Source organism: Sylvia atricapilla, chromosome 3, assembly GCF_009819655.1.
Source record: "Sylvia atricapilla isolate bSylAtr1 chromosome 3, bSylAtr1.pri, whole genome shotgun sequence".
Classification (NCBI taxonomy): domain Eukaryota; kingdom Metazoa; phylum Chordata; class Aves; order Passeriformes; family Sylviidae; genus Sylvia; species Sylvia atricapilla.
The window spans coordinates 107,145,385-107,171,586 of record NC_089142.1 but is presented as its reverse complement, the minus strand read 5'-3'; the positions used below and the strand labels follow the sequence as shown (position 1 = coordinate 107,171,586).

General features: G+C 42.2%; 1 protein-coding gene across 2 annotated transcripts in view; it reads left to right on the top strand.

The window, feature by feature from the left end:
- SNAP25 (synaptosome associated protein 25) overlaps window positions 1-26,202 on the top strand; it is a 62,385-nt gene that overhangs the window by 33,088 nt on the left and 3,095 nt on the right. Inside the window, exons 4-7 of one of the 2 annotated variants that reach the window (XM_066316534.1) lie at window positions 8,053-8,101; window positions 16,143-16,260; window positions 20,327-20,452; window positions 22,622-22,766. In XM_066316534.1, the coding sequence (XP_066172631.1) occupies window positions 8,053-8,101; window positions 16,143-16,260; window positions 20,327-20,452; window positions 22,622-22,766 (438 nt within the window). Of the gene's footprint in view, window positions 1-8,052; window positions 8,102-16,142; window positions 16,261-16,397; window positions 16,516-20,326; window positions 20,453-22,621; window positions 22,767-26,202 lie in introns of both variants that reach the window. The other variant, XM_066316533.1, reaches the window with a different exon arrangement.

Here is a 26,202-nt window from a genome sequence, read left to right as displayed (position 1 = left end):
CACTAGGGCCTGACCATGGCTTTATGTGCCACTGTCCCAGCTCATCCCTACCCCTCACTAGGCCCATGCAAGACCCTGTTCCCTGGTTGCCAAAGCACCAGGCATACCTGAGGATCCACTGAGACAGGATTCTGGAGCTAAATGAAGGAAAAAGCCTCTGAAGGTGACCTGGAGTCAGGGACAAGTGGCTGAATTTGCTGCAGTGCTCTGGGAGCCTCGTACCAGCACCACTCTGGTGTCCATGGCATAATACTGCAAGAGGGGAAGGTGAGAAGGGCCCTTGATCCGTTTTCCCAGTCTGTTTTAAATACTTCCCTCTCCATAAACACTTGCAGCTATTTATAGAACATTGGTCAGCACAGCATTTAAATGCTATTTCTTTATGTGTCTCTGAAATATTTATCAGGATTTCAAGGCTCACAAGATGTCCTAGACTGACCACTTTGGAACTGGGAGTTCTCTGATTTTCCATGGTGCTAAAGAAGGGGGCCCCGGCTTGGTCTCCACAGCTAATACCTGCCTGGAAGGAAAAAACCAATTCAGACAGGCCATATTTCACCCTCTCCACAATAAAGGGTTTTAAAAGTTGGAAAATCTCAACTCAGTTTAGTTTTGAGTGTTTAGCCATCAGGTGGTGGAAAACTTTGCTGCTGCCTGACAGGATGTATTATTTTCAGACACCATGAAAGCCTTGGTGCTGGAGTTGGTGACATTTTTAATCAGGGTCATCAGCACTGACAGTCCTAGTACTCCTGACAACCAGAGGAGTCTCCAGCAGAGAAAAAGGGAAGAAAATTACATCAGGTCTCATGTTCAGGAACAAGCACAACCCCAGCCCTAGGCTTTATGGCCGTGAAATCAATCACCACTGTGAAGATCAATGGAGTCCAGTGGAGACAAAATTAAATTTCCATGTACAGACAGACAGATGGGTCACTGAGCATAGTCAGCATCACTTCTCCTCCACAAACACTTTAGATCAGGGCCCCTTACAGCCAAAACACACTCTTGTCTCACGAGCAATCTGTCCCTTTTTGCTGCTCAGTTCCTCGGACACGCCATTCCTAACCACCACTTTATGTCAACTCTGTGCTGCATGCAGCTCCTGCTGAAATAAATTCAACAACATGGAAGAGCACCCTCACAGCACAAGGCAGGAGAGCCTGCTGCCCTAAAACGCCTGGGATCCAAACAGACAAGGCAGATGATGAGTGGGAAGAAGGAGAGGCGCAGGAAAGGGAAGTGATTTGCTCGGGGCCAAGCCATCAGTAAATATCAGCCCTGCCTCTCCTGAGCTGTATTTGTGCGGCCTGTGCACTGCTTGAGTCTTCCTAACATATTGAACCAGCATATTGTGAATGCCACTGGAATTTCAGTATTAAATCACAGCAAATGGCAAAGTGGGAGGAGAACTGGGACTGCTGAATTTACCAATGAATTTATGTAGGTCTGTAGCGCTTCTTGGAAGAGCTCAGCATCTCTGGACCTGGCATTTATTCAGATGCCACAATATCTTCCTGTCCAAATAGAAAAGTTGCTAAAACTAGCACTGAGTAGTCAAGGGAGTTCTTCTAAAATGAGCTGAATATTATTTTCACTAATAGTGACTACAGGAGACCTTTAAAATTCTTTTGTGGCCTAAACAGCTGGCTGATTATTCCAATCCCCTTCTGTAGGTACTTTAAAAAAAAATGCAGCATTCAGGGAGTGAGAGATTTGATACCAAAAAGACAAATGGTGAGAGTATTTGAAATTGAGCTTGCACTGCTCTGATTTAAACCCCAAAAATAATAAACCCCAAAAATCCAATTAGACTTCCTCACTTAGCAGAACCTGTCTAGTGGATAGAGATAGGAAATACTCAGGCAGAGAATGATTTTTACACTGTCCTCTTGATAGAGCAAATCTGTTATTCCTTTCTAAGGAAAAGGATGCCTGTATGTTTAAGCATAATTACTGTGTACATTTGTATGGATTGCTGTCACGATACTGGGGAAATACAGCATAAACAGAGTGACTGGACTCCATCCTAAAGACACAAGAGTGCTGTCCATCCAAGGAAGCCCTGTGGCCATGTAAGCCCTACTTGCAGATCATAGCCTGGGGACATGTCCCCAAAGGACACGCCCTGCTTGCCCCAGAAGGCTGTTCAGGCTTTGGAGACTGAGCCCTAATGCTATTCCCAAGGAAAACCAAGGATGTTATTGTTTCTTGGCTTTATAGCCCAGCTTTGCAAGAAGCTGATTTTTTCAGTCCTGGCACAACAAGGGAAGCAAGAAGCAGCCATGGCTTTGCCCCAAGGCACCTCCATACTGGAATGGCAGATTCCAAACCCCAGTTTGCTCCATGGGGCCCGTCGTGCCCAGGCAATGCAGTTAATCTGCATTGACCAGTGCTGTTTCGAGCCACTCAGTGCTATAAATACCTGGATTTTATGATGATGCTGTGCAATGTTCAGGTCAAAACATAAAGTAAAAATGAAGTGAGGCAGAACAAGTGAGACTAAATATGGTTTGTAGCTGACCTTCTTTTCATGTTCACGCTTTCTACCTCTGAGGCAACATTATGCAATGCAGAATATCACATGAGAAAAGCTAGGAGTTTGCTCCCATCTCCCAGTGCCACCACCATGGCCTTTAAGGAAAATCAGCTGTGGTATGTGGTAGTATGGGAGGAAAAAGATGTTTTGTAGCTATGAAGCAGCAAGGAAAAAAACCCCAAATCAGTAGTGGTAAAAGCTCCGAAGAAAGCACTTAGGAATGTACAGACAAAAGGGCTAGTTTGTACATTTAAATCCAGACAGGACTATTTTCTCTCATGTGAGGCGACAGTGAAGTATCAAAGGTGAAATGTTGAGCTATAAATGTTGGCTAACTGATGCTGCCCTATGCAGGATACTGAATGCACAGAATGCCATTTTACCAGCTGTGAGTTTACCCTGACATTTATTATCACAACCAAATGCCCCTTAGTCTGAAAAACAGAAGAAAAAGTGCTCTATTAATTTAAAGCTTGACCCAAACCTTGTCAAAGCTGATTTGAAAAAAACCCTTTTGATATCATTAGACCATTGGAACTATCGAACTATCGGGAGAGTTCTCCTCAGAAAACTGTTTTAACCAGTGCACTTCCACAAATCTGGCACAAGGGAATGTGATCCATAATTCTGTTCTTACTTCCTCCAGTGCAGGATTAGACCCCCTTGTGTGTGTTAACCAGGGGGCTGGCAGATCCATGTGGGCTGAGGATCTGATTTAGCAGGGCTCTTTAATCAGGGACACATCGGAGCGTTAACAGGGAGACAGGGAACCTGGAGCAGGAGCTGAGCAAATTCATTACTACGGATGACTAAAAAATGTTTCTTTGACCACAATTTTGTCTTTAGGGTGTTGACAGTTCTCTTTAGTGTCTGTGGGAACTGCTAGCAATGTCAGCCTGTCCTGGTACATAATTGTCTGTATTAATTTACTCAAAACAAACTCTATAATTTTTGATTAAAGCAAAATTCTTCATCCAAGTGGAAGTTTATGTGTTCTTCACATAACTGAGAGTATATATATATTTTTCAGGATATCTCCTGAAATGTGGGGAAACTGATTTCCAGAATTTGGACTCTCCATCTGATACATCATCCCCTTATAGTGTTAGGAAAATTTTCCCTCAGGCTAAACCAAAATTTGAGTAGCTGCCTTTGGTAGGATAGGACCCAACACCCTGTGTTCCTGAAGGGACTGATGAGCCCTTTGAGAACTCATTCCAATTGTCTTCCCACTTTTATTTCTGTCTTGGGAAATTAAGTTCTGTAACAGCAATAACAAGAAATGATACAGTAATACAATTCCCCTCCAAAGTGCTGGGCAAATTTGAGTGAATGTTTTATTGCTGACTTGCTTTGAATGAAACCCTCACAGAAAAACCCAACCAACCAAAAAACTCAAACCAAAAGCAACCAAAAAGTTTCAAAAAGCTATTGGAGAAAACTAAGGATAATGTCTATTAGAGCCTCTAAAAGGATTCCCAGTTATGCTGTTAAACTGGCTTCACTGAAGCACTGACAAACTAAAGTATCTCTGAGTTGAATTAAGCCTGGATTCAAAATCATATATTCTGGTTCTTTGATTATTAACTTTGCCAGTGGCCAAACGGAGAACCTGGGCATATGCTTCATATAAATGATGCAGAACCCAAATCAGTACTGCTTGTTCATTTGCTTTTATTCAAGCATTAGAGCCAGGATGAAAGATTGAAGGACATAAACTTCCCTAAAATGTATGGGGTCTGTTTCACCTAAGGTGATACATTTTCAAGTTGGAAGTGTTGGCCTCCTGCCCTGAAAGGGTCATCTCATATGCAAAATTATGATATATATTATATATTTTACCATCTCCAGAATACCTGCATTATGAATAAACAGAGGAACTCCAGGGCTGCCAGTTTAATGCCTCAACATAAGCAATTAATGCTGTGCTATTTTATTCTAAGAGACAAGAATGTGAGAGGTTGGCTATGCCACAGCAAAATCCAGCGGTCCGAATTCTCCTCTCAAGTACAATGAGAAGACGAGGAGAGCCAGAAGTTGTTCTCAAAAGAGATGGCTGTTACAGATTAAAGAGCTGGATGAAAATGGCGTGTGCTCTATGAACTCTGTAGGGTCCTGAAAAGTGAAAGATGCATTTTTCATCTCTCTGGCCTGACCTACCCTAAGCATTTCACTTTCTTGAGAATCCTTACGTTGCTGCAAACTGAACAGTATTGCCTGTACAGGGACTGCAGGGTCTGAAGACATTCCTCCATTGCACGGGAAGGAAGAAATCCTCTAATCCTTGTCAAGGTGGAACTTTAGCACACAATTTCATACCATGACGGACCCTGTGCGTTCTACCCATTCATGGCTTCCCACGCAGGATATCACAGATATTGGTGGATGTGTGTGGGAATCCTTCCTGAGCCCTCAGAAAAACCCAAGCACAGTCACTGGGCCCATGGTGAGGAGAGTCTGTCACCAAGGATTCAGGGGCAGAGGTTGTAAAACCTGTCCTTCTGGACTGGCACTTCACAGGAGAGCTTTCATCACCTCCTTTTACACCTTGTCCCAGCAACCAGCTCCAGTGGCACCTGCTCCACTGAAACCAAAGGGAGTTCCTGTGATACTTCTAGTGCAGTGTCTGTCTTTGCCCCCTGAACACATTTGTTGGGCACATTTTTTCCTCTATATTCTGTTAATCATCTTTCCAGAGATGCCTCAGTCTGTTGTCACTGGGGGTCAGTCACCAAGTGTTTCTCTCCTGCTTAGACATCTGGATGATGAACACATTTTTAGAATAGTTCTGTCTTACAGACAGGTTTGGATTTGATGGAAATAATGGAAATAGTAATGGAAATACTGAGCTTTTCTAAAAGTCTGGACCTATTTTAAATGCATGAATGTGATTTATTTTTTATTGACTTTACACATTTAATTCCTTTTGTGGAAAAGCTGAAAATTAATGCTTAATAGAAATTTGGAACAGAAGGAGATTGTCACTTGATGTCTGAATCACATCTCATCCTTTTCAGTCACCACCTCTTTATTAGCTTCAATATGCTTTGGATTAGGCCACAGATGCAGACAATTTTATTCATTGCACACCCTTTAATATTTTCAGATTTGTGTTAATGCTGTGGCAGGCCGTTTGTAAGAGATACAGTATTGTCTGATAAAATTAAATGGCACTGATGATCAGGTAAATAACAGAAAAATTCACCTCTTTCACTCTGTGTAAGGATTTGATATGAAATACAAACCATAGGGTCTAACTGAGTTCATCTCTCAGCACATCTTGTATAGAGGTGGTTTGCTTAGATGCTAAACACATCAGGAAAATAAGGTCAGAGGGTTAAAGAGCAGTAAATATTTCTCAGCTCATCTATGATTTACCAAAAGCCAACAACTATCACAGCACCAACTAAATGTTTCTGAGTTCAATATTTGTAGGGGTTCCATGTCAGACTACAACATATTTACTGGAGCACAAGGTGACTCAAGACTCAAGCAGCCTTCTTGTGTTTGCATGACTATGTCTGTTCAAATCTAGGGGGGTAAAACTTCCCTGAGTACCAAGAGTACAGAAAGAGCCAATAAAAAACTGTTGTACAAGCAGTGCTTAGCAGACCTGCCCAACAGAAAATGTAAGGTAATTAAAGGTGGTTTCTTTATTCTAAACTGACAAACCTAAGATAACCCTTGGACCCTAAGTTTCTAAAGGCTGCACAAATAAAAGCTGGCTGGGATCCAAGTAAATGCAGTGTGAACTTGAAGAGAGAGAGAGCAGCAGTGGGTGCCTGGTAGATGGCTGACCTGAGGGTAGCAGGGTGCAGCAGACCATGGGGAGAGGCAGGAGGCCTCTTCTGTCCATCTGGCAACTCACACAGGGACTTTTTAAAAAGAGAGAGCAAACCAGCCTGCACACATGTGGTGTTTTTCCCAGTTTCTGCAGTGATGTAGACATTATAGACAAGAATGGGAGTGCAGGGAGAGGCAGAGAAAGCACAACAGGGAGTACCTCAGGTCTCTCTTGAGCCAAGCAGGGTCCTCTGGAGGCACAGCAGAGAAGCACCAGCTGCAAGAGGCAAACAGCCCTGAGCATGGCAGGGTTGGGTTTGTGGCTGAGCCAGCGTGGGCTGTGGGAGCCTGGGAGTGCCCTGGAGTGTGGATAGGGCAGCTGATGGCCAGATATACTTCTCTGCTCCCACAGAGAACTGATCAGCAGTGAGCAGGGCAGCTGGCAGGAAAGATAACATGAAGTCTTTGATTTGCCTCCAGGAATGGGAGGGTGGCTTGAGAAGCAAGAGGAGTGGTCAGGACTTTAGTTTTCTGTTCCTGATGTAGCTGTGCAACCGAAGGCATCTCCCTGCCCTCTGCAAAATTGACACCACCACCACCTTTATGTGTTTCACAGGAGCATGGATAGCTTTATGTTCATGGCAACAAGTAAATTACTGCTGCACATGTCCAGGTAGCTCTGCTGTCAAGCTGTCAGGCCACAGAGGACTTACTTCATCTATTATTGACATGCAACAGTCGGGAGATCATTCAGGCCATTAATTATTCACAGATGTTATCACTGCTCCAAGCAGAATGGAGCTAGTTCCCCCTTGTAATTAAAAAAGAGATAATTTGATGTGTGATATAGCTCGGTACCAGAGCACCCAGGAACCAGAGACACCTGATCACACCCCAGAATAACACATAATAAAAACTGTACTTGTCACAGGTGTCCTACCACTGGCTTAGGCAGGTGGGAGGTGTGAGTGGCTCAGCTTTGCTCCAACCCTGTATCCAGCAAAGGCAGTGGTAAGATTCCAACTGAGCTGAGGGAGCAGAGGCAGATTCAGTGTGTAGGTGTTTTGAAAATCCTACCTTCAAGCTTAATTCAAAGTCCATTAATGCTAAAGGTGTCTGTTGACTGTATTAAAACTTGGCTCAAACCCATATCTATTAGATCACTGAGCCAAAAAATATGGCTTAATCCTATTAAATATTAGCCTGCTTTAAACTGGATTTCCTAAGTAGGTAAGCTTTCTGACTTCTGTCAGCAGCAAGGGCTGTACACAAACCACTCTGCCACCTTCCCAAACACGTTTGTGACATACCTGTTTTCCCTGGGAATTCCTCCTGAGAAATTAAAATCCACCTCCAACATCAACACCCCCGTCCTCCCTTCTCCTGCTTCATTTAACTTGGAGGTGAACCTTCTCTTTTTGGAAATTACTCTTGTGTAAAATGATTATTTTAATCTCAAGGTTCATGGCTTTGTGCTTTCTGCAGAAGTTCAGTATTCCAAATGCATCCAGGGTTGATGGTAAAATGGAGAGTACCCAGTTACTTACACAGTGTCCAGGCACATAAGGCCTTTGGACTGTGCCATCAGCCCCTTGTCATTCCTTTCACTGTTTTTCTTGTGTCTTCCTATGTCCCCTACCAAGGGCTGAGTGTTCCCTCACTGATCTCTCTTTCTCTCTCTCTCTTCTCCCCCTCTCTCTCCTTACCTTGCTACCACTATTGGGATGTAGAGTAAAGATGCTGGTATCAGGACTTTGGTTATGTTGGATGAGCAAGGAGGTAAGTTCAGATTGCTTCAGTAAGGAAGTATAACCCTTCTCAAAGTGCTGTACTGACTGTGTGCAACCCTGGAAATGAGGGACAGAAAATACGTGTGGTTGTGCATGAGAACCCCCAAACCTCTTTGCCTTTAGCTTTGTTGTCCAACAGAGAAAACAGCTGCCTAAGAGTCTGTGCTCCTTTTGATCTGCTTCCCATTAATGTCAAAGAGAGCTGCAGGCCGAACTCACCCAAATCACCATTTGATTTCAGCAAGCTTTGGGTCAAGATCCAGCTACATGATGAGAAGATTTGCCTCTAGAAGTGTAAAATCTAGCATTATTTATGCAGGTGCCATGTAATTTTCCCACTTAAATCACAAGTGAAAGACATGCGAGAAATGCATCCCAAGAGAAGGTAAAATGGGTTTAGTTTGTGTAAGATTCAGTTACTTTTTGTGCAGTAGTGAGACAGTGAGAATGACAGAATTTTAACATTAAAAGTGTTACACAATCAGCTCATTACAATTGTCCATATAGGAGGTGCCAGACTTAGACTACCTGTCTGTGGATGACAATGACAAAGACAGAGCCTGATATATTCAATACTTATCAGGAAATTACATTTTTGCCCTTCATAATATTACAAAGAAAAGGTAGCTTTCTCTCCCTCTGAATAAAACTAATAAGTCTTCATTTGCTGTTGATCCACAGCCCCAGCAAAATGGTGTCTCCAATAAATTAACAGAGTAGAAATTTTCTCCTACTCTCTATCAGACCAGCCCCCCAAAGGCCCTTGTTATTATTTACTATATGGCATGACACAAAATTATTATTAGGAAATGCTTTCTGCAGAGGTAATGCTGTTCTACTCATGAAACCTGGACATTGATAATGAACAAGGGTACAGAAACAGAATGTTGGGAAATGGACTGCAGAATGCAACAGGCCCTTTCCAGTTTTGATGTCCCTGCCTCTCTGACACTATAATGAATGAAAAGTAATAACAGGACCTAAATGGAAAGTATTTTCTTCTATTTCCTTTTTTTATGTATGTCTCATTGCTTTCCCCCCACATCCCCCCTTTAGGGAAAAGAATTTAACTCAACCAAATTTTGTCACATCCATTTGTCTTGACAGGAAAAATATTACAGAGAACATTTTGTTGTCTTCAAAAAATAATGGCAGTAGAAGAACTACCACTGAATACAGAAAAACAGAAATTACTTAGGTTGAAACAGATATGGCACCTGTCTAAATAATGTGTTTTGTTTCAGCAGTGGATTATACAGTTGTAATAAATCACAAATATTTTCAAAGAAAGTATGTTAATACCCAGGTATGACTTGCAATGTAATCCACAGGCAGAGCACCAGAAACTTTTGTGGCTCCTGGGAATGTATATTTCTTGTTCTTTTATTGCTGTGTTTCCACAGATTGCTAGGGAGGTTTATTTTGATTTTAATCTTGAATTTTTTCGGTTTTTTAAATTATTATTTTGGAATTCTAATATTGTTAAACTCTTGTATTCAAAAGTCTTCTGACTGATTCGCTCTGTAGCCACGACAGGAAGGACAATCTGGGTGAGCCAGGGAGCTGAGAGTGGCCACACACCTCTCTGGAGTCCAGAGAGCTCAGAATCAAACCCTTATCGACAGTGAAACCTGAAATGCTTGTTGTACAGTCAGAGATGCAGTTAGTCAATACTTGCAGGAAAGAATCAGAAGGTTTCGAAGCCTCTTTAAATTGGTTATGGTCATGCCTTAAGTGGTTCAGTAAATTTAGCTTATGACTACACAGTGTGGGTTCTTCAAGGAAAACAGCCAAATAATGTTGCCAACCCTGATTTTATTGCAACCCTGTACTATGTTAAATGTTTAATTAAGTTTTCTCCATTTTAACCATATGTAGGTGTAATCACTGCTAATTTTTTTATTTCATTTTAGCTATAAAGGACTTGCACTACTGGGCAAAATACGCTAATGATGACTTTGAACCCTCTGTAATTAGTGCAATGTGTGCAGCTCACGGATGTCTCAGCAGATTATCAGATTAAGGAAATCATTTGCTAACACTGTCATGTGATCTCTTTGCAGCTGACTGCACAAGTCACTTAAGATTATTAGGTGTTAAATATACAGAAAACATGACATTGATCTTTCCAGTGGGCGGCAAGCAGAAGATCTAATCTCTGCACTTGCTTGGAGCTCTATTTCTAGGCTTCCTTACAAAATTGCTTGTTTTGAAGTTAAACAGACCTTACATGGAAAAAACCTTTCTGAGCCGATTCAACCCAAATATTGCAAAGCAGAACTGATTTTCTCATATCAGTAAGCAGAAGTCCCTGGGATTGTAAAAGGCAGTAAGTCAAGGTAATTTCACAGTGCCAGGTATTTGTACAACAAAGCCAGCTGGATAGCTGCTGTTGCCCAAAGGTTTAGCACAGCTGGCTGCACAGCAGGTTACAGAGTCTGTCATGACCTGCAGAGACCTGGAGCTTCACAAGAGCTCTCTGTTTCACGGAGAATGGCACTCCCATAAAAACTAGAGGCCTCCTCCAGTGTCCTTTGAAGAGTGGGAACCTGAGTAGCCCCTCTTTAATATCAAGAGTTAGCATTTTTTTGGGTGTTATTGTCACCCAAACCAGTTCAACACAGCTCTTCCCCCAAGGAGGCCACAGAAAGGAGCTAGGAGTATAGATTTTCCTTGTTGGGCTTTTTTCTATCACTAAGAAAGTCTTTCCCAGACCACATGTGGATCCATAATGCTTACATTTGTTTAATCTGGCCTTGAGTCAAGCTCCTTTAATTGGTGATTTAAACATAAATATGTATATAACTCTTTAAACTAAAATACTTTTACATTAAAAAAATGCTGCAAAGGATTATTGATTCCTCTGCTTCTTTAAAACATGCTGACTTAGAAAAAAGTTGATATTTGGATGCATTTTGGTTAAAAGCAGACAGTAGGAATGAAATTAACAGTACAAAGTGAAGATTTGAAGGTAAACCTAAAGTGTTAACACAGAAAAGGCCCCAGACTGGTAACTCTATTCATCCAAAGGAAACTCCCATCACCTGTACATATTAGCAGGGTTAAAGATTTGGACCTTCAAGGACATATTTTGTGTGATGATGTCCTCATGAAGTTTATTACAGAAGAATTTTGTTCCAGTATTCCAAATGAGGTGAAGTGGAGAAACTTTTCCAATAACAACAGTAGCAGAACAGTCATTTTTCACCCAAGACAAGATAGAGGAATAGCCACAACTTTGATAAAATACCAAGAAATTGTCGGTGCAATTGGAATTTTCTCCTTGCATCAGGAATGCACGACCAGCAATGCCAGTGAACATGGGGAGCAGATTAATTTACCCAGCAGATCGTACTCCAGATCAAGCTTATAAAGGAGATAAAACTTGGAAATAAGTGGGCAATCCCACAAACAAGGATTTTTTGACCTCCACTGCTTTTGCAGGAGTTGTGAGTTTGGCAGTTTTGTATGTTATGGCTAATTAGCAAAATAGAAGGGGGCTAACAACTACTCCAGTTTTCAAAGGCAAGATGGTATTAATTATGCTGAAAACGTAGCACAGAACAAAAGACAAACGAACCCACACAAAGCAGGTTGTGCCTTTGTCTCCTGTTATTTTTAGCACAGCTGCATGTGGGCTCCCAGCTCTCCCCTCCAGCTTTCTTCCATTGGTACCTGTGCCCAGCAGTGCCTTTCAGAGCACAGCTAGGTCAGAGCTCAGCATTTCTGAAAACACTGTCCCAGAAACATATTATGCTCCAATATGATTCTCCTTTATGGAAAAATGGGATGATGGTGTAGTATTGGAAATAGTTAATCTGCTGAGTCTCAAATTAAAACTCTTGTATGCAATCATGATTACAATGTGTTATTAAGATGTCCTTTTTCTTTTCTTCCTTTTTTCTCTGATTAAAATTGTCCTTGGGGGAAAGTGCCTCACTACACAATACTCTAGGCAGAGGAGCAAGTTCCAGTCTCCACAGACATTTAACTGACATTCAAGCACAGGCCCCAGATCCTGGACATCAGTCAGGGAACCTCAGTTATAAATGACAGATGGGGATGCAAGGACGAAGCAACACCACACTTGCTCTGGTGTGCTGGTGTTGCTTCCAACGCCTTCTAAGATGCTTTTGTGGCTGTTTTTGCTCAAGACACCACAGGAGCAGCTGAGGGATGTCCTTGCTGCAGCTTCCCTGCCCCAGTCACTTACCCAGATCAGTCACAGGATGGGGAATTGCCAGGATTTTATGGAAGATCCTGGCAAAGACCCACTGGAAAATGGCCACAATGCTATGATAAAACTAACAGGACTAGCTTATGTTCCCTCAGATACCTTACAGAAGTAATTCACCAGTATAAAGATACAGGTAAAAAACTATTCCTTTTTGTGCCTTAAGATAAGCCATTACTTTGCTGTAAGACCTGGAAGAAGATTTATGGTCACTACCTTGAAATGAAAGTGATGTTCTCAGAAATCAATTTACAAAAAGGGTTGCAGAGTTTTCCAGAGGGAAAAAAATGAAGGAAATCAAAATGAAACGTATCTCTGATGTGTATTCTGCTTCCAGACAGCACCAATTCTCTTAGGTATATATCATGTATTATACATAAACATATAGATGAATTTTATTCAAATAATATTGCAACAAACTGTCAAATGTTCAAACTCTGACCTTGAAGGGCTTCTCTAAATGGAAGACAAAAGACATTATCTCTTGTAGGTGTGAATTTGCGTAGGTTCATGGCAGTATATGCCAACAAACTGTCTTCCCTAAAACCTTTAATACAGCACAGAACATTGGAATGGGGAAGATCTGTGGAAACAGACATTAAATTAACCTCTCCATAGCCATCTGATTTCCTACTGGAGGAGATTCATCCTGGGCCACATTTTAATAGCAGTTATACCTGAACAAATCCAGCGTAACCCCATTAAGTTAATTCCACTATAATATTTATGCCTCAGTAATTGCGGTTAGACTCATGAATCTATTTCCTTGCCTGTGGGACCAGATCTCTGACAGGTATAAAGTGGCACTGCTCCACAAAGCCAGCATAACTATGCTGATTCAAACCAGTTAACAATCCAGCCCACGACACTAACAACTAGCAAGTAGTTTTAGGACCAGCAGACAGCTGTCTACACTTCTGGGCTACAAATATGACAAGAGTTTTTTCACCCTGATGAGGTTTCCTTTAATGGAAGATAAATTAGTCATGGCTCCCTTTCTTATTCAGCAATAGCCTGGGCATCAAACACAAATCCTGAAGAAGGATAAATAAAGTCAGGATTCTAGAGAGGGCTGTAATTTAAATGGAAGTCTTTGAGTTGTGTCAAATATACTCTTCAATAACCACTCGTTTATTTGGGCAGAACAGAAAACAGGTAAAGAAAGTTCAAAAGGACTATTACATACATGGCTTTAGAGAATGTGCATCTGGGCGAGGAGAATTGCTTCCACTGAAAGCCCCCAGCTTCCCAGATCTAGGACTGACTCATGCAGTGTTAACCTGGCTTTTACTACTGGACAGACATGGTTAGAGAAGCACAAGCAGCAAAATCAGTGGAAGAAAGATTAGAAAGATCAGATCTCATCCCTCCCCCCAAGTATCAAAATGCATGTGTGGGCACAGCCATCTTTTAACTGAAAAGGGGCTCTGCAAACACTTGGAAGTGCTTGGAAGCAGGAGCTGGGAGCCTGTGACAGAAGTGCAGCAAATCCCGTCCTGCTGCATGAACCAGCATCAAAGCCAGCCCACACTCCCACAGCTGCTCCCCAGAGCGAGAGCAAGCGTTGCCCAACCACACAGGAGCAGGCAGGAGCTGGGCTTAGCAAGGAGCAGGAGCACAGAGAGGAGCGTCCCCTTCTACCACAGACTCACATTTCTGATGAGAATGACAATCTGTTCCTGCAGACACGAACCAAAGCTTCTGCTGAAGCCTAAATCACAACGCGCATTAAGACAATCCAACCTTGCATTCCTGGTTCTTGGCTCAGCAGTTTATCCGGCAGAACCATGTGCAGTCCCTCTCTCAGGTTTCCTTCTTGGTTTCCCAATCCTTTGTTTACACAGCGTGTGCCCCTTTTAGAGGGCAATGCCAGGTAACTCTGATCCTCTAAATATATCCTTGGATTTGGGATCAATAATTCCCGTGATATCAGGAGAGAGGTCCATCCAGCTGAGGAGAATGAGGACTGACTGCAGAAAAGCAAATGAGCCTCACCATACCAACATGGCACCTCTCCTTCTCAAAGCCCAGTGTCATGCAAGAATTAAACAAAGAGCACAAGATCAATACTTGAATTATTCCAGCTTGAATAATTTAGCCCATGATTTTCTAGGCCCTTGAGCAGTGAGGTTCCTGTTTCCCATTAAAATTAATTAAATAAAACTAATTTTAATGGGAACTGGGTATCTAAATCACCCAGAAAGCTTTGAAAAGCTAAACCTCAATTGTTATTAGAAACCCAAGTAAGAAATTAGGCTTCTTCATGTTCTCGAAGAAGTTAAGAGGAGCTTTTCTACTGACGTCAATATGCATATGATTTTTCTTCTAAAATTTTCCTCTTTTTTTTTTTTTTTTTTTTTTTCTGGATAGGACTCAGTTAATGTCAGGGATGACATTAAATTCCTTCCATAACCAGTGCTTTTAGTTCCTTCCTCTACATTCTAATTCAGTGGTTTTCTATTCCATATGGGGAATAGGGACATATTTGTGCCTTACTGGGATTGCTTTACTTCTCATCGTTAGGTACAGTCACAATTTTTAATGGATTGAAATTCCACTCCAAGTAAGTTTCTGATTCTGGGTAGTATCTGAGTCCATCCTTTGGGAAAAAATGGTGTAAAATGTAAATTCCACGTAAAATGCTGCCCCTACTGCAGACTCCACACAAGACCTTTGATCCCATTGGATCCATATCTGTTCACCTCAGAGGAGAATCTGTTCCTACACTTTTATGTCATGGCATTCTGTTCCTCTAGGACATTTTACCCAGCATTAAAAGTGAAAAAAATTAACACATTAAGTTATTCTGAACCACCAAGTCACTTAGAAAACCAAGTCACTAAGAACCATCAGCCTTAGGTGGAAATATGCCAAATTCTGTTTAATGCCAGCAGAGAGACAGGGTCTATACGTGGCTGGTTTCTGGGCCTGGTGCTTCTTAACTTGCCCTGGAGCAAAGCAGAAGTGACTCCACTGAAAACATGAGTCTTCACCCAATGCCTGTTTCCATAGGGTTGCTTGGGGCCAGAGACATGGAAGGCCACAGCTGGTGACATTCTCTCTCCCAGAGAGACCACCAGGCTCCTGGAGTGGTTTCAGTTTTTCCATGTCCACTGAGGTTAGTCCTGATTTGCAGCACCCACCCGGGGAAGAAAACCAGCCCTGAGGCCACACTCAGACTAGAGATCAGTATCCAACGCCAGTCAAAGTGTCAGGTCTCAGGTTCCTCAGCCTCTGGAAGAAAGGGTTCTGACACAAGCCCTTAACAGCTCCCTCCATCACCACTACCATTGGCTACCTGCTCTCTCACTCACTAACCAAAGCAATTGTGCTGCCCAAACCCACCTAATTCCAAGGCATTTGTAAGTGTAAGTAACTGAGGTGTTTTCCATGGAAGGACATCTTTTCTCTAATATTAACATACATAAATGGAAAATAATAACACTATCTTTCTTTCTCCTGGATGTCACTGTGTCTTAGTAAGTTGATGTATTGTATTATGTTTCTGGACCTTGAACTTTATAACCCTTCCTTTCTACATCATTACATCTTGTTTATATTAATATATTTCAAATAAATTTCTCCTTTGTTTTTACTCTTCCCATACTAATAAAAAAAAATCTTCAGCATCCAATGCAGCATACATCCTCTCAGCAATGCATCAGCTCAGATTAATGCATTGTAATGTCATTATTAACTCAGTTCTACATGGTCATTTTTCATGTTCTGTTGAAGACAAAATCAAACAAACAAAAATACAATTCATTCCACACTGTCATCCCTTTGTCCTGACCAGAACAACTCGATCGTGTTGAAGAAGGCATGAACCATATCAACCAAGACATGAAGGAGGCCGAGAAAAATTTAAAAGATTTAGGGAAATGCTGTGGCCTTTTCATATGTCCTTGTAACAAGTAGGTACTGGGTACCGGCTCTGCTATGTGGTGTCCAGTTTTTTGTCACAGTGAATGTCTGAAGTTTTTGTCTTTTTTTTCTTTGTCCTTTTCCATCTGCTTCATTCTGTGGGGATAAAATACTTGTGTTTAATCAGAACAACTGGAACGCATCGAAGAGGGAATGGACCAAATCAATAAGGACATGAAAGAAGCAGAAAAGAATTTGACGGACCTAGGAAAATTCTGTGGTCTTTGTGTCTGTCCATGTAACAAGTAGGTGCTGCCTGCCTCATCTCTTTGAGCACTTAAGGCTGATCCCAAAGGCCTTGTGAAGCTCATCCTTGCTAGGCACATGGACAGGATGAGCATGTGGCATGCAGAAAGAACGATTCTGGTTCAAATGCATTCATTTCATAGCATAGACAACTGACTGAGAATTACTGTAGATGCATTAAAATCAGGCATACTGCAGTGAAAGCTTCACTGTTGACACCTTTTAATGGTACAAGTTTCAACATTTTACACAAAGTGTACTGAGTGGTTCCATTTTCCAGTGAACAAAAACACAGGGGCTACCTTATTCCTGGACACTCTAAATTTTGAAACATATTTTCATGGACAAGTTTCAGAAACAAAAGAGCTGAAAAAATGAAGAAGAGGTCATACAAAACATTGCTCAAAATTGTGGATGAAAATCATACATTTTCTCATTGTTCAACAGAAATAGTCCTTGATGAGATCTTGAAAGAGATGTGACGTTTTGTAATTGGAATCCAACTTGAAAAGGTTTTCATCCTGCCACAGGCAAAAAATTTGAGAAAACCTCACTCAACATGCCAAATTTCTCTCGTTTGGGTAGCACGTACACTAAGCAGAAATGTTGAAATGTATGGAATTTGCTTGCATGCCATCACACTTGAACGAAACCGTCCTCCAAGTAATGCCAAGCTTGTTTTAAATGCCAAATGAAAATGTGATGTGCGGTTATGTGGGTGTAGGAAATCGGGGACCAACCCCAAGTACTTGAGGAATGGCAAATCCAGCATGCAGTGAGTAGGCATAAAACCAGGTTGCAGTGAAAACATTCCTAAATGGTTGGCCGGAGATTGTGCAGGAAACAAAGCATAGAGTAGTGTTGCTGCAGTATTAAATTCCCTTTCTATATGAACTTTTTTCACAGCTAAAGCTTGATCCTGCCCTGATTATCAAGACCAAAGGAAAGAGAACTCTCATGGAGTTCAAGGCGTATTTTGCCAAAAATCAGAAGAGCAGGACTAGGGTTTTGCCTTATCAGTCACATTTATTTTGAAGTTAATTCCCTTGGGACACAATGCAGATATCACCTCAGTTTTTTTAAAAAATATATTTTGCTTCTTGGTACCAAGCTCTGAATACTTTTTTGGGGTAAACATTTTGCCCAGAATTATGACTGCCTCGATGTGCAATAGGAGAGGGAGCAGGAGGAATGGGAAGAGTTGCATACACCCCTTTTGCAAAGGGTATGAGCTCTGACAGGCTGTAGCCCTTGCTGCCCTGAGCCAGAAGAACTGGTGTACAAGAGCTGCAGGTACAAATGTAGCAGAAACTTTACATCTCCCACACTGTACAAAAGGTCTGGCTGTCAGTTCTGAGCTTTTACACTTCTGTAAAGGCTCAGAACTGGCAGCCAGACATGTGACAGCGATGGGATTAGCATGTGGCACTAAAACATTTGCCACTTTGCTATGGCTGCAGTGTCATGCTGCAAGAACAGAATGATTCTGCAGGTGATGTAGGGAGCATCAATTTGTAAAGGTGCCTCTTCTTTAAGGCATTCTGACTGTCAGTCTGCAGCCATATTTCAGAGAGCAGCATTGCTAACCAGTGCTCAGAGGATGGAGGAAGAATGGTTTTAGAGACTGCTCCCTGAGTCACTAAGCCAGGACTCCACTGGTACAGATAAGATAATGTTCTGAGGAGTGGAGTGTGGGAGAGAGAGAAATCCATACAGTTCTGGGCATCAGAATCACCATGATCCCCTAATGCTCTTCCAGCTGGTGGGAGATGAATGGCACATATTTATAAAAAGATTACCCACTTCACATGTAACTCTACCCTGATATACAGTGAAAGTACTCTGAGCTTTAAAAATACGTGAAGTTTGATCCAAATTCTTAGGCGACCCAAAATGCCCACACCATGGAACTTTGACCAGGCTGCATTCAAAAGGACAACTGCTATATACCATGAGCAGACCCAAGCTCCACCTGTTGACTTTGATTGGAAGTCCACAAGAAAACAAGCCATCAGATTCTGGGTGTAGAAAATCATTTACCTCAAACACAGAAACTGTCTCACAGAGTTGCACAAGTCTAAAGAACAGAAAAAACCCTGTAATGTATCTGCAGCAAGAGAATTACTTTCAGGTATTTCAAGAAATGCCAAAGCTGATGTAAAGTTTCAGAGAACTAAAATTAAACAAGCCAACCATCGTATTTTTAAGTCTTCACAAACTTTAATAGGAAATAAGCAACAGAACAGATGAGTAGGAAAGATCCTCTTTTAGTCTATATTTTAATTCTATATTGGATCATACAACACATCTTCAGGCTCATTTAAAACTGAGCTGCTTCAGGGGGCATGGAGAGAACATAACACCAGAGATGGGTTTGTTATGTCCTTTCCCAGATCTCCCAGAAGCACCTTCAGTTCCTCCCCCAAAATCCAAGCCACAGGGCTGTTTATAGGACTGATTGGAGCTGATCAAGGAACAGGGAAACCACAGAGATTTGCAGTCCCCAGTGGTTTTGTCAGAAATGGCCCCATTTCTGGAATAAAATCAAGAACTTACACCTTTGGACCCCAAACCTTTACGCTCCACTGTTAAAATGTTCAGTCTTTTCTGGTGACCCCAATGACAGCAGCCCTAAATAGGCAGCACATGTCAATCTGCCACTGTAGGGGCGCCTGGATTTTAATTTTCTATCCACGGCAGCTCAGTCAAAAATGGCTCTCTGAAGGTTAATGTAACTGTCACAAAATATAGATATAAAAAGTTCCTAGGCTATTTTTGAAGTCCTGTGGTTTAAAACTCCTGAAGGAAGTGATGATCCATTTTTGCCTGTGTCTTGCTTATTGTGAAGGCTGTTACTGCTGATGCATTGAGGGTATGATGAACTATTGGGGCAACTGTGCTGAGTGAGAATGCTTTACTTCTTATTCATGCCTGTAGCTGGTGCATGAAGAAAAATGTAGAAAAATTTCCCTTTCTGATGCTAGATTGCTTGTATTTTTTATTTTCTCCTGCACTCATTTCACTTCTGCCTATTTTACTTTTTGTCTCTGTGGACAAAGGTTTGTACATCAACTGTCGATGTATGATTACTATTTTCAAGTACCGATATATTATTTGAAAAACGTAATGAACTCTATGATAAAATCATCCCCAAATCATCTTGGGAAAGGTCAGTGGCTTTAAATGCCTATTATGCCACATACATACTGAAAAAATATCATCAGAAGCCCAATATTTTGCATGGTAAAATGTTAAATTGTAGCCAAATCTGGTTTTCTCTAAGAGGGTGTGTTGCTGTGATGTGATGTACACACTATACTTGGCAGTTCTGTTTTTATGTCTGTCTGCCAGTACGTCCTCTGTGTTTGATGTCAAAACAAATGTGTCACTAAAATGAAACAATGTTTTCTATTTATCTGTATTTCTTCTCTTCTTTTTCCTTTTTTTTTTTTTTTTTTTTTTTTTTTTTTTTTTTTTTTTTTATTATTATTTTTATTTTCCTTCTTTCTGGAAACTAAGTCAACATCCAAAAACCTGTGTGCAATGTTGTAGACTTGACAATTGCAATTCACCCTATTGGAAACTAAACTTCTGACCATCACTGTTGTGGCAGTAAAGAAAAAAAAAAAAAAAAAAGCAAAAAACCCACCCCCTCCTTTTATTCAGGGTTATGATATATCGGTATACAACCAATGACCCTCTATCTGAAAACTCATTTGCTTGATTCAGCTTTTAGCTTGGAGAGGCACAGAGTTTTGCGTTTGTCCTTGTGCACTTGGTGCTTCGTTACTCATCATCTTTTTCGCATAGGCTTAAATCAAGTGATGCTTACAAAAAGGCCTGGGGCAATAATCAGGATGGTGTTGTAGCCAGCCAGCCTGCACGTGTCGTAGATGAACGGGAGCAGATGGCCATCAGTGGTGGCTTTATCCGCAGGTGAGCCTATTTATCCACAGTTTTCTCTCTGTTCTCCTTGTCACTGATATATTTAGATTTCTTCCATATGGTCATGAGTTCTGTGGTGCTCATTAACTCCTTCAGAGGTGCTGGGTAATGTGATGGAGCCAGGGCTTTCCACCAAGTGGTGTTCGGATTCAGGGTGACAGTGATTAAGACACATCCTAAAGGTTTACTGCATCCAGGGACTTCTCCTGGTCCTGAGGGTCACCTGAGCTCTGGTGCAAAGGATGGTGACCTTGCTGGAAATCCTGGAAGTAAGGGTCTTGGCCCTGAGAACCAGATGTTTGAAAACACAAACCCAAACCTTTTTTTTTTTTTTTTTTTTTTTTTTTGAGACTGCTCAAATTTGGGCAATAATAAACTAGAAATAAAGTCTACTTAGTTATTTCACAGCAGCACTATGAGTGTGCAGACAACCACAGCCAGCCTTGTCCTTGGCACTCCAGCTCCCTGTGTGAACACTTTTCCTGGGGGCCTTGGTATGGGTCTCGCTAATGACACTTTTCCTGGGGGCCTTGGTATGGGTCTCACTAATGACACTTGTCAAACGCCTTAGAAATGAAGTGTCAGATAAATGCCAGTTTATTGCCATTTTATCTCAAGGCATGTAGTGCCCATTATCCATCCTTGCCAGAAGATGTACCAAAGCATCCAGCAGCCCTCCCTTTCTTTTCAACAACAACAAAAAATCCTCAGGCTTCCTGCCAAAGCACCGAGCTGAGTGCAGAGCTTGAAGAACACTTTAAACCAGAGGTGCACCCCTCCCCTGCTGGTGAGTATCCGCAAAACCTCACTGCATGGGGAATGATGCCCCACTCCTCAGGTGCTGGGAAGCCACAGCTATGGAGGAGCAAAGTGGGAATCTCTGGGCTCTCAAATCAAAGCCAGTTTGGTGCACACAGCTGTATTAAAGGCAACCCCACTGCAAACTCCTGACGGTACACAGGGATCCAGCACAAAGTACCTACTGATCACAGAGCTTATGGGGCACGTATTTAGATGACAATGCTATCAGCATGGATAACGGCATACCAGTAGGCAAAGCTTTGATCTCTGAAGATTAAGGACACTAGATTAATAAGTAATTATCTTTCCAAAAACTATTATCCACTTATTTTTTTGGCTGCTGTGATAAAGGGAAATCAGTGTGATAAAAACAATGCTGTCATGCAATCTGGAGTGTGGGATGGAGTTGCCATTTAAGTTTGATGGGTCTGCCATTTGCTTTTTTAAAAATTATTTCTGGATGGCAGCCCCACCAAAATGAAGGCTGGGGCATGATAATACAATAGTAGTGAAGGAAGTAATGCTGCACCATAATTGTTCTGCAAATAGCTTGGAGCACCCTTTGGGCACCTACAAGAACACAAATTGCATAAGAGCCTCAAAGTAGGAATTTTCTGAGTGGGATCCATGGACTTTGCTTTTCCCAGCATCATTCACCACCTGCCTCTTCAGTCACTAGAGAGTTGAACTGGGCCTTGGCTCAAGCACTAGTTTTTCCTTCCAAAAAGCAAGCAGCTGCAAAAGATGGTGCTAAGAACGACAGATAAATGATCTTTACTAAAGCCAGTAAATCTGAGAGAAGCTGCTTCTGTCTTTCACCAGAAATACAGTTAATTAAATAGGATGTTAGGTCAGGATTTTCACAGCTCAATCACTTCTTGCCCATTATCTCTGTGAGCCCCAAACATACAAGGACTGGACAGTATTCATTAGCTATCTGTAGCTCAAGGAGGAGAGTTGCTATCACTGTAATTCCACCACCTTCCAGCACTTTCCATGAACACTAACCACACAAGGATTTTAATGGAGCATCCTTTCATTCTTTGGGAAAAATGATCACTGCAGAGAGGCGCAGAATGTGGTATAGGCAAGCTCAGACAACAACACCTTTACTAACAGCAGACATAAGCAATACAAACAGAGCACTGATAACCCAGACAATTGAGCCCAACATCCAAAAAGCAAGCATGTAATATTTTTCAGGTTATCTACTCATTAATCCCTTTTGTTCAAAGCTGAGCACAGCAGCCTGCTCCTCAGGTGACAAGCGACAGAGGATGCAGTGGAGGTTTCAGTTAAATCACAGTTTCTGGCGAAATCTCCTGTCTCTGCTTTAAAGAATTGTTTTTTTGCTCCCAGGGTAACAAATGATGCCCGGGAAAATGAAATGGATGAGAACCTCGAGCAGGTCAGCGGCATCATTGGCAACTTACGTCACATGGCCTTGGACATGGGCAACGAGATCGACACACAGAACCGCCAGATTGACAGGATCATGGAGAAGGTAAGAGCTGCCATTTCCATGAGCACCTCTGAAGGGGTTCTGTTTTCCCTTCTCCAAGCACAGGCCTGGAAAGGACAAGGGACAGAAATAGCTCCTCTCTTCTCCCTCCAAATCCTTGGGCCAGTGCAGACCTTGCTGCTGTGAATCTGCACCTTCAAGTGCAGGCTGGGCTGAACCCTTGCTGTTGAGTTTGCCACACAACTGCAAGGGGATCCCTTAGCAGGCATCAAAGCTCCTTCTGCAATAGCTCTGAAAAAGGACAGGTCCCCTGAGCTATGCTGAACTGTGGCGCTTGGATCTGACTGCCCTGGCACTTCCTGCAAAGTTTTAAATCCTCCTGGGCTTTTCCTTCCACGGAAACTCCATGAGCAGCTCAAGATTAGATCACCTGCTTGGAGGACCAGTCTCCAAAGAAGGATGGAGATTCATTAAGCAAAACTTTTCCATATGGTAACAGTGCAGCCAGTTTTGTTATGCTGCTTATAATAACATTAGGACAGAGATCTACCTGCTCTCTTGTAGGAGGCTGTGTATATCTATATATATACACACATATTTATTTATACATAATTGGGCTCCACACGCCCCAGTGGAATACCAAAGGTCAGGATTAGTTCCACAAAATTACCATCTTAAAAGGCAGAGAGCACCGTTCCAGTGCCAGACCTGCACTGCAGATTTCTGAAGCAGAGAGCAGCCCCCTCCAAGCCTGGCTGGGAGCTCACTGCCATCCTCAGATCCCAAGATCTGCAAGCCATCTGCATTGGTACTGGCAGAGCTCCAGGCACAGGCACAGGCAGGCTGAAGTGACATAAGAGGCTAGATCTTCATCTGGTGTAAAATCAACACAACGCTCCACTTCCGCTGAGATTTACACAACCTGAGGATCTAACCCAAGGACTTACATGTGGTGCTTAGAGTTATTTCTGACCTCAAGAGGCAGAGCTGGTGCTCTTGAGCCTTCTTACACACACACGCCTCCTCACACAAGCAGGATGCCCATGCCTGTTTTTCGTGTCAGTTAATCATATCAGAGCCCAGTAATAAAAAATTAAGGAACATGCTGCTCTGAGGGATTCACTCCAAGAGGTTTCCTTATTGGAGGTAGATTCCAGAGAGAACTGGGTGAAGTATACATTGTCTGGAGGGCGGGAAGATTGTTCCTGACAGAGAGGCAGCCACCTGGCACTGTAGAGCACATGGCTTTGCGTTGGTCAAAAGTCTTCCTTTAGAAAGCTGCATGTGTTTGTTTGCCTGTATTAGGAAATGCACAGTATTACTGGGATGCCACTAGGCACCATTTCATATTTCTGGGAAAACGAGGAGCATTGGGAGAATGATTTACTGCCACTATTCATATGCAAAGAACTAGAAAGCAGCCCATCTCTCTATGGTTTGAGAAGGGACAGGGAGTTTATACAGGCTACACCATGAGTATCTTTAAATAAGAAGCCTATGACATGCATTATTTTCTCAAAGTAATGAGGATGTGCACTGTTGTGTTCCCTGCTCATGTCACAGTGGCAGGAGACGTGCCCTGCGGGTGGAAATCAGTGGTATCCTACCAGTGCCTGCAGGATCCTATCCCAAAATACAGCAAGCCCAACAAGTCACTGTTCTTCTACCAGCTCAGGCTTGCAAACATCTGGATTTTGAAAACATTGACCAGGCCCTCTGTGCACACAAAGCACATGGGCCAAACATCTAACTGTGCATGCTGAGAGCAATGAGCTCTGGCCTTCCACAGCTATGTGGTCTTCTTACAGACTTTGGCATTTCGTATAGCAATGGCAAAATAACATTGGCAGCTAATGGATTTATGAAATCACCCAGGGCCTTGGCTAAGGAACAGTGACGCATTTGTGAAAGATGGATTTGCATCATACACAGAGGAGTCGTCATGAGAGCAGTGCAAACATAAGACAGTCTTCAGTCTTAGTGAAAAATAAGCCAAATTTCTCAGAGTAAGGACTGAGACAGTAATGAGGTACCAGAAAAAGGAACACAGTGTATTTAGTAAAACCCTCTATAAAAGACAGAAATTATGGTTAGCTGGATAACAGCAAAACCACAATTGCACACACATCCAGTCTGCAATGAAATGTGCCGACAGCCCCTCGTCTCCCTCACAGCATTACCAGGGTTGTCTTCCTGACCAGCTGGAGCCCTGTGCTTTGGGTCAGTCATGATCATTAGAAAGACCTTTTGGCTGGCACAGTTTGCAAAACTTGGGGTGCCTCACAATGCTAACCCAAAGTACTCTGCAATGCATCAGAAATGCTCCTAAAGGATTGATGTTACACTGCATGCATGCGCCCAAACCAGAGCAATCTCCTAACGCAGCGATGTAATCTGAGCTATCCACAGCAATCAGGACAGCAATGAATAAAAGGCTTTATTTATCCTTTCCTCAGATCAGAGAGAAAGGGACAAAACCCAAAATGACAATGTGATGAGTAGGTCAAATGGCACCATCACTAGAAGAGTCTAGCCCTAAAATCTACCATAAAAAGGAGACTGGGAGGAAAGTAGAGGGGGCTCAAAGCTTCTGTCTTAAGTGGGAAGGTCAGCACAAAGAATCTCACTGCCTTCAATGCAACTTCACCCACCAGATACTGATGTCTAAACATCATCAGGAACATGATGCTTCACCATTGCTCAATGGGTATTCATGCATTTCTTGACAAAAGTAACTGCTTTCAAACCCATTGACTTTTTAGGTAGCCTTTTGGCAAAAGCACACAAAATTGTACTGAAGTAGACAAGGTCAAACTCACGGCTAAAATAAAGGAGTGTGACTTATAATGAGTAGTTTTGCTGATTTATGCTTGTTGAGGAGCTGGCACATGCTACTGCACTAAAAATACACATCTACACAGCATTTTCCAAAACAGTTATGGAGAAAAGCCCAAGATATTTCAGAAGGATTTATTGCACATCAGTACAAACATTCTTAAAGGATTTTTAAATGCATGTGGGAAAGTCGCTTCACCGTTCTGTCTTTGCAAATTGGAGATTTAAAATAAATCTGTACAATTTGGATACACCCCAGAGACGTGGGAACAATCATCAAAGCTAACAAAATGCAGCCATCAAACCACAAAAAGAGTTTGCTATTGGAGCCCATGCTTTTAAAGCAGCAACACAATTCTCACCTTTCCCACAGGTCTGATTTTAAAAATTGAAAGCATTTTCTATGTAGTCCCTCTGCTAGAATAAGTCGGCATGGCAACATGGGGTTGAGTGGAGTTTTGCCAGTTTTTGTCAGCTAAAACAGTGTCTTTAGTCTCCAGAACTAACTTCTGCAGAGCTACAGAAAGTCATGGTCGAAGCGTCTTCCTACTCAGAGAGAACTCCTGAACCTCCCAAGTAGTGCCATTTTATTAATGGCATTTTATAATCATGGCAGGTGTTACCCCAGGGAAAACAGTGCAGT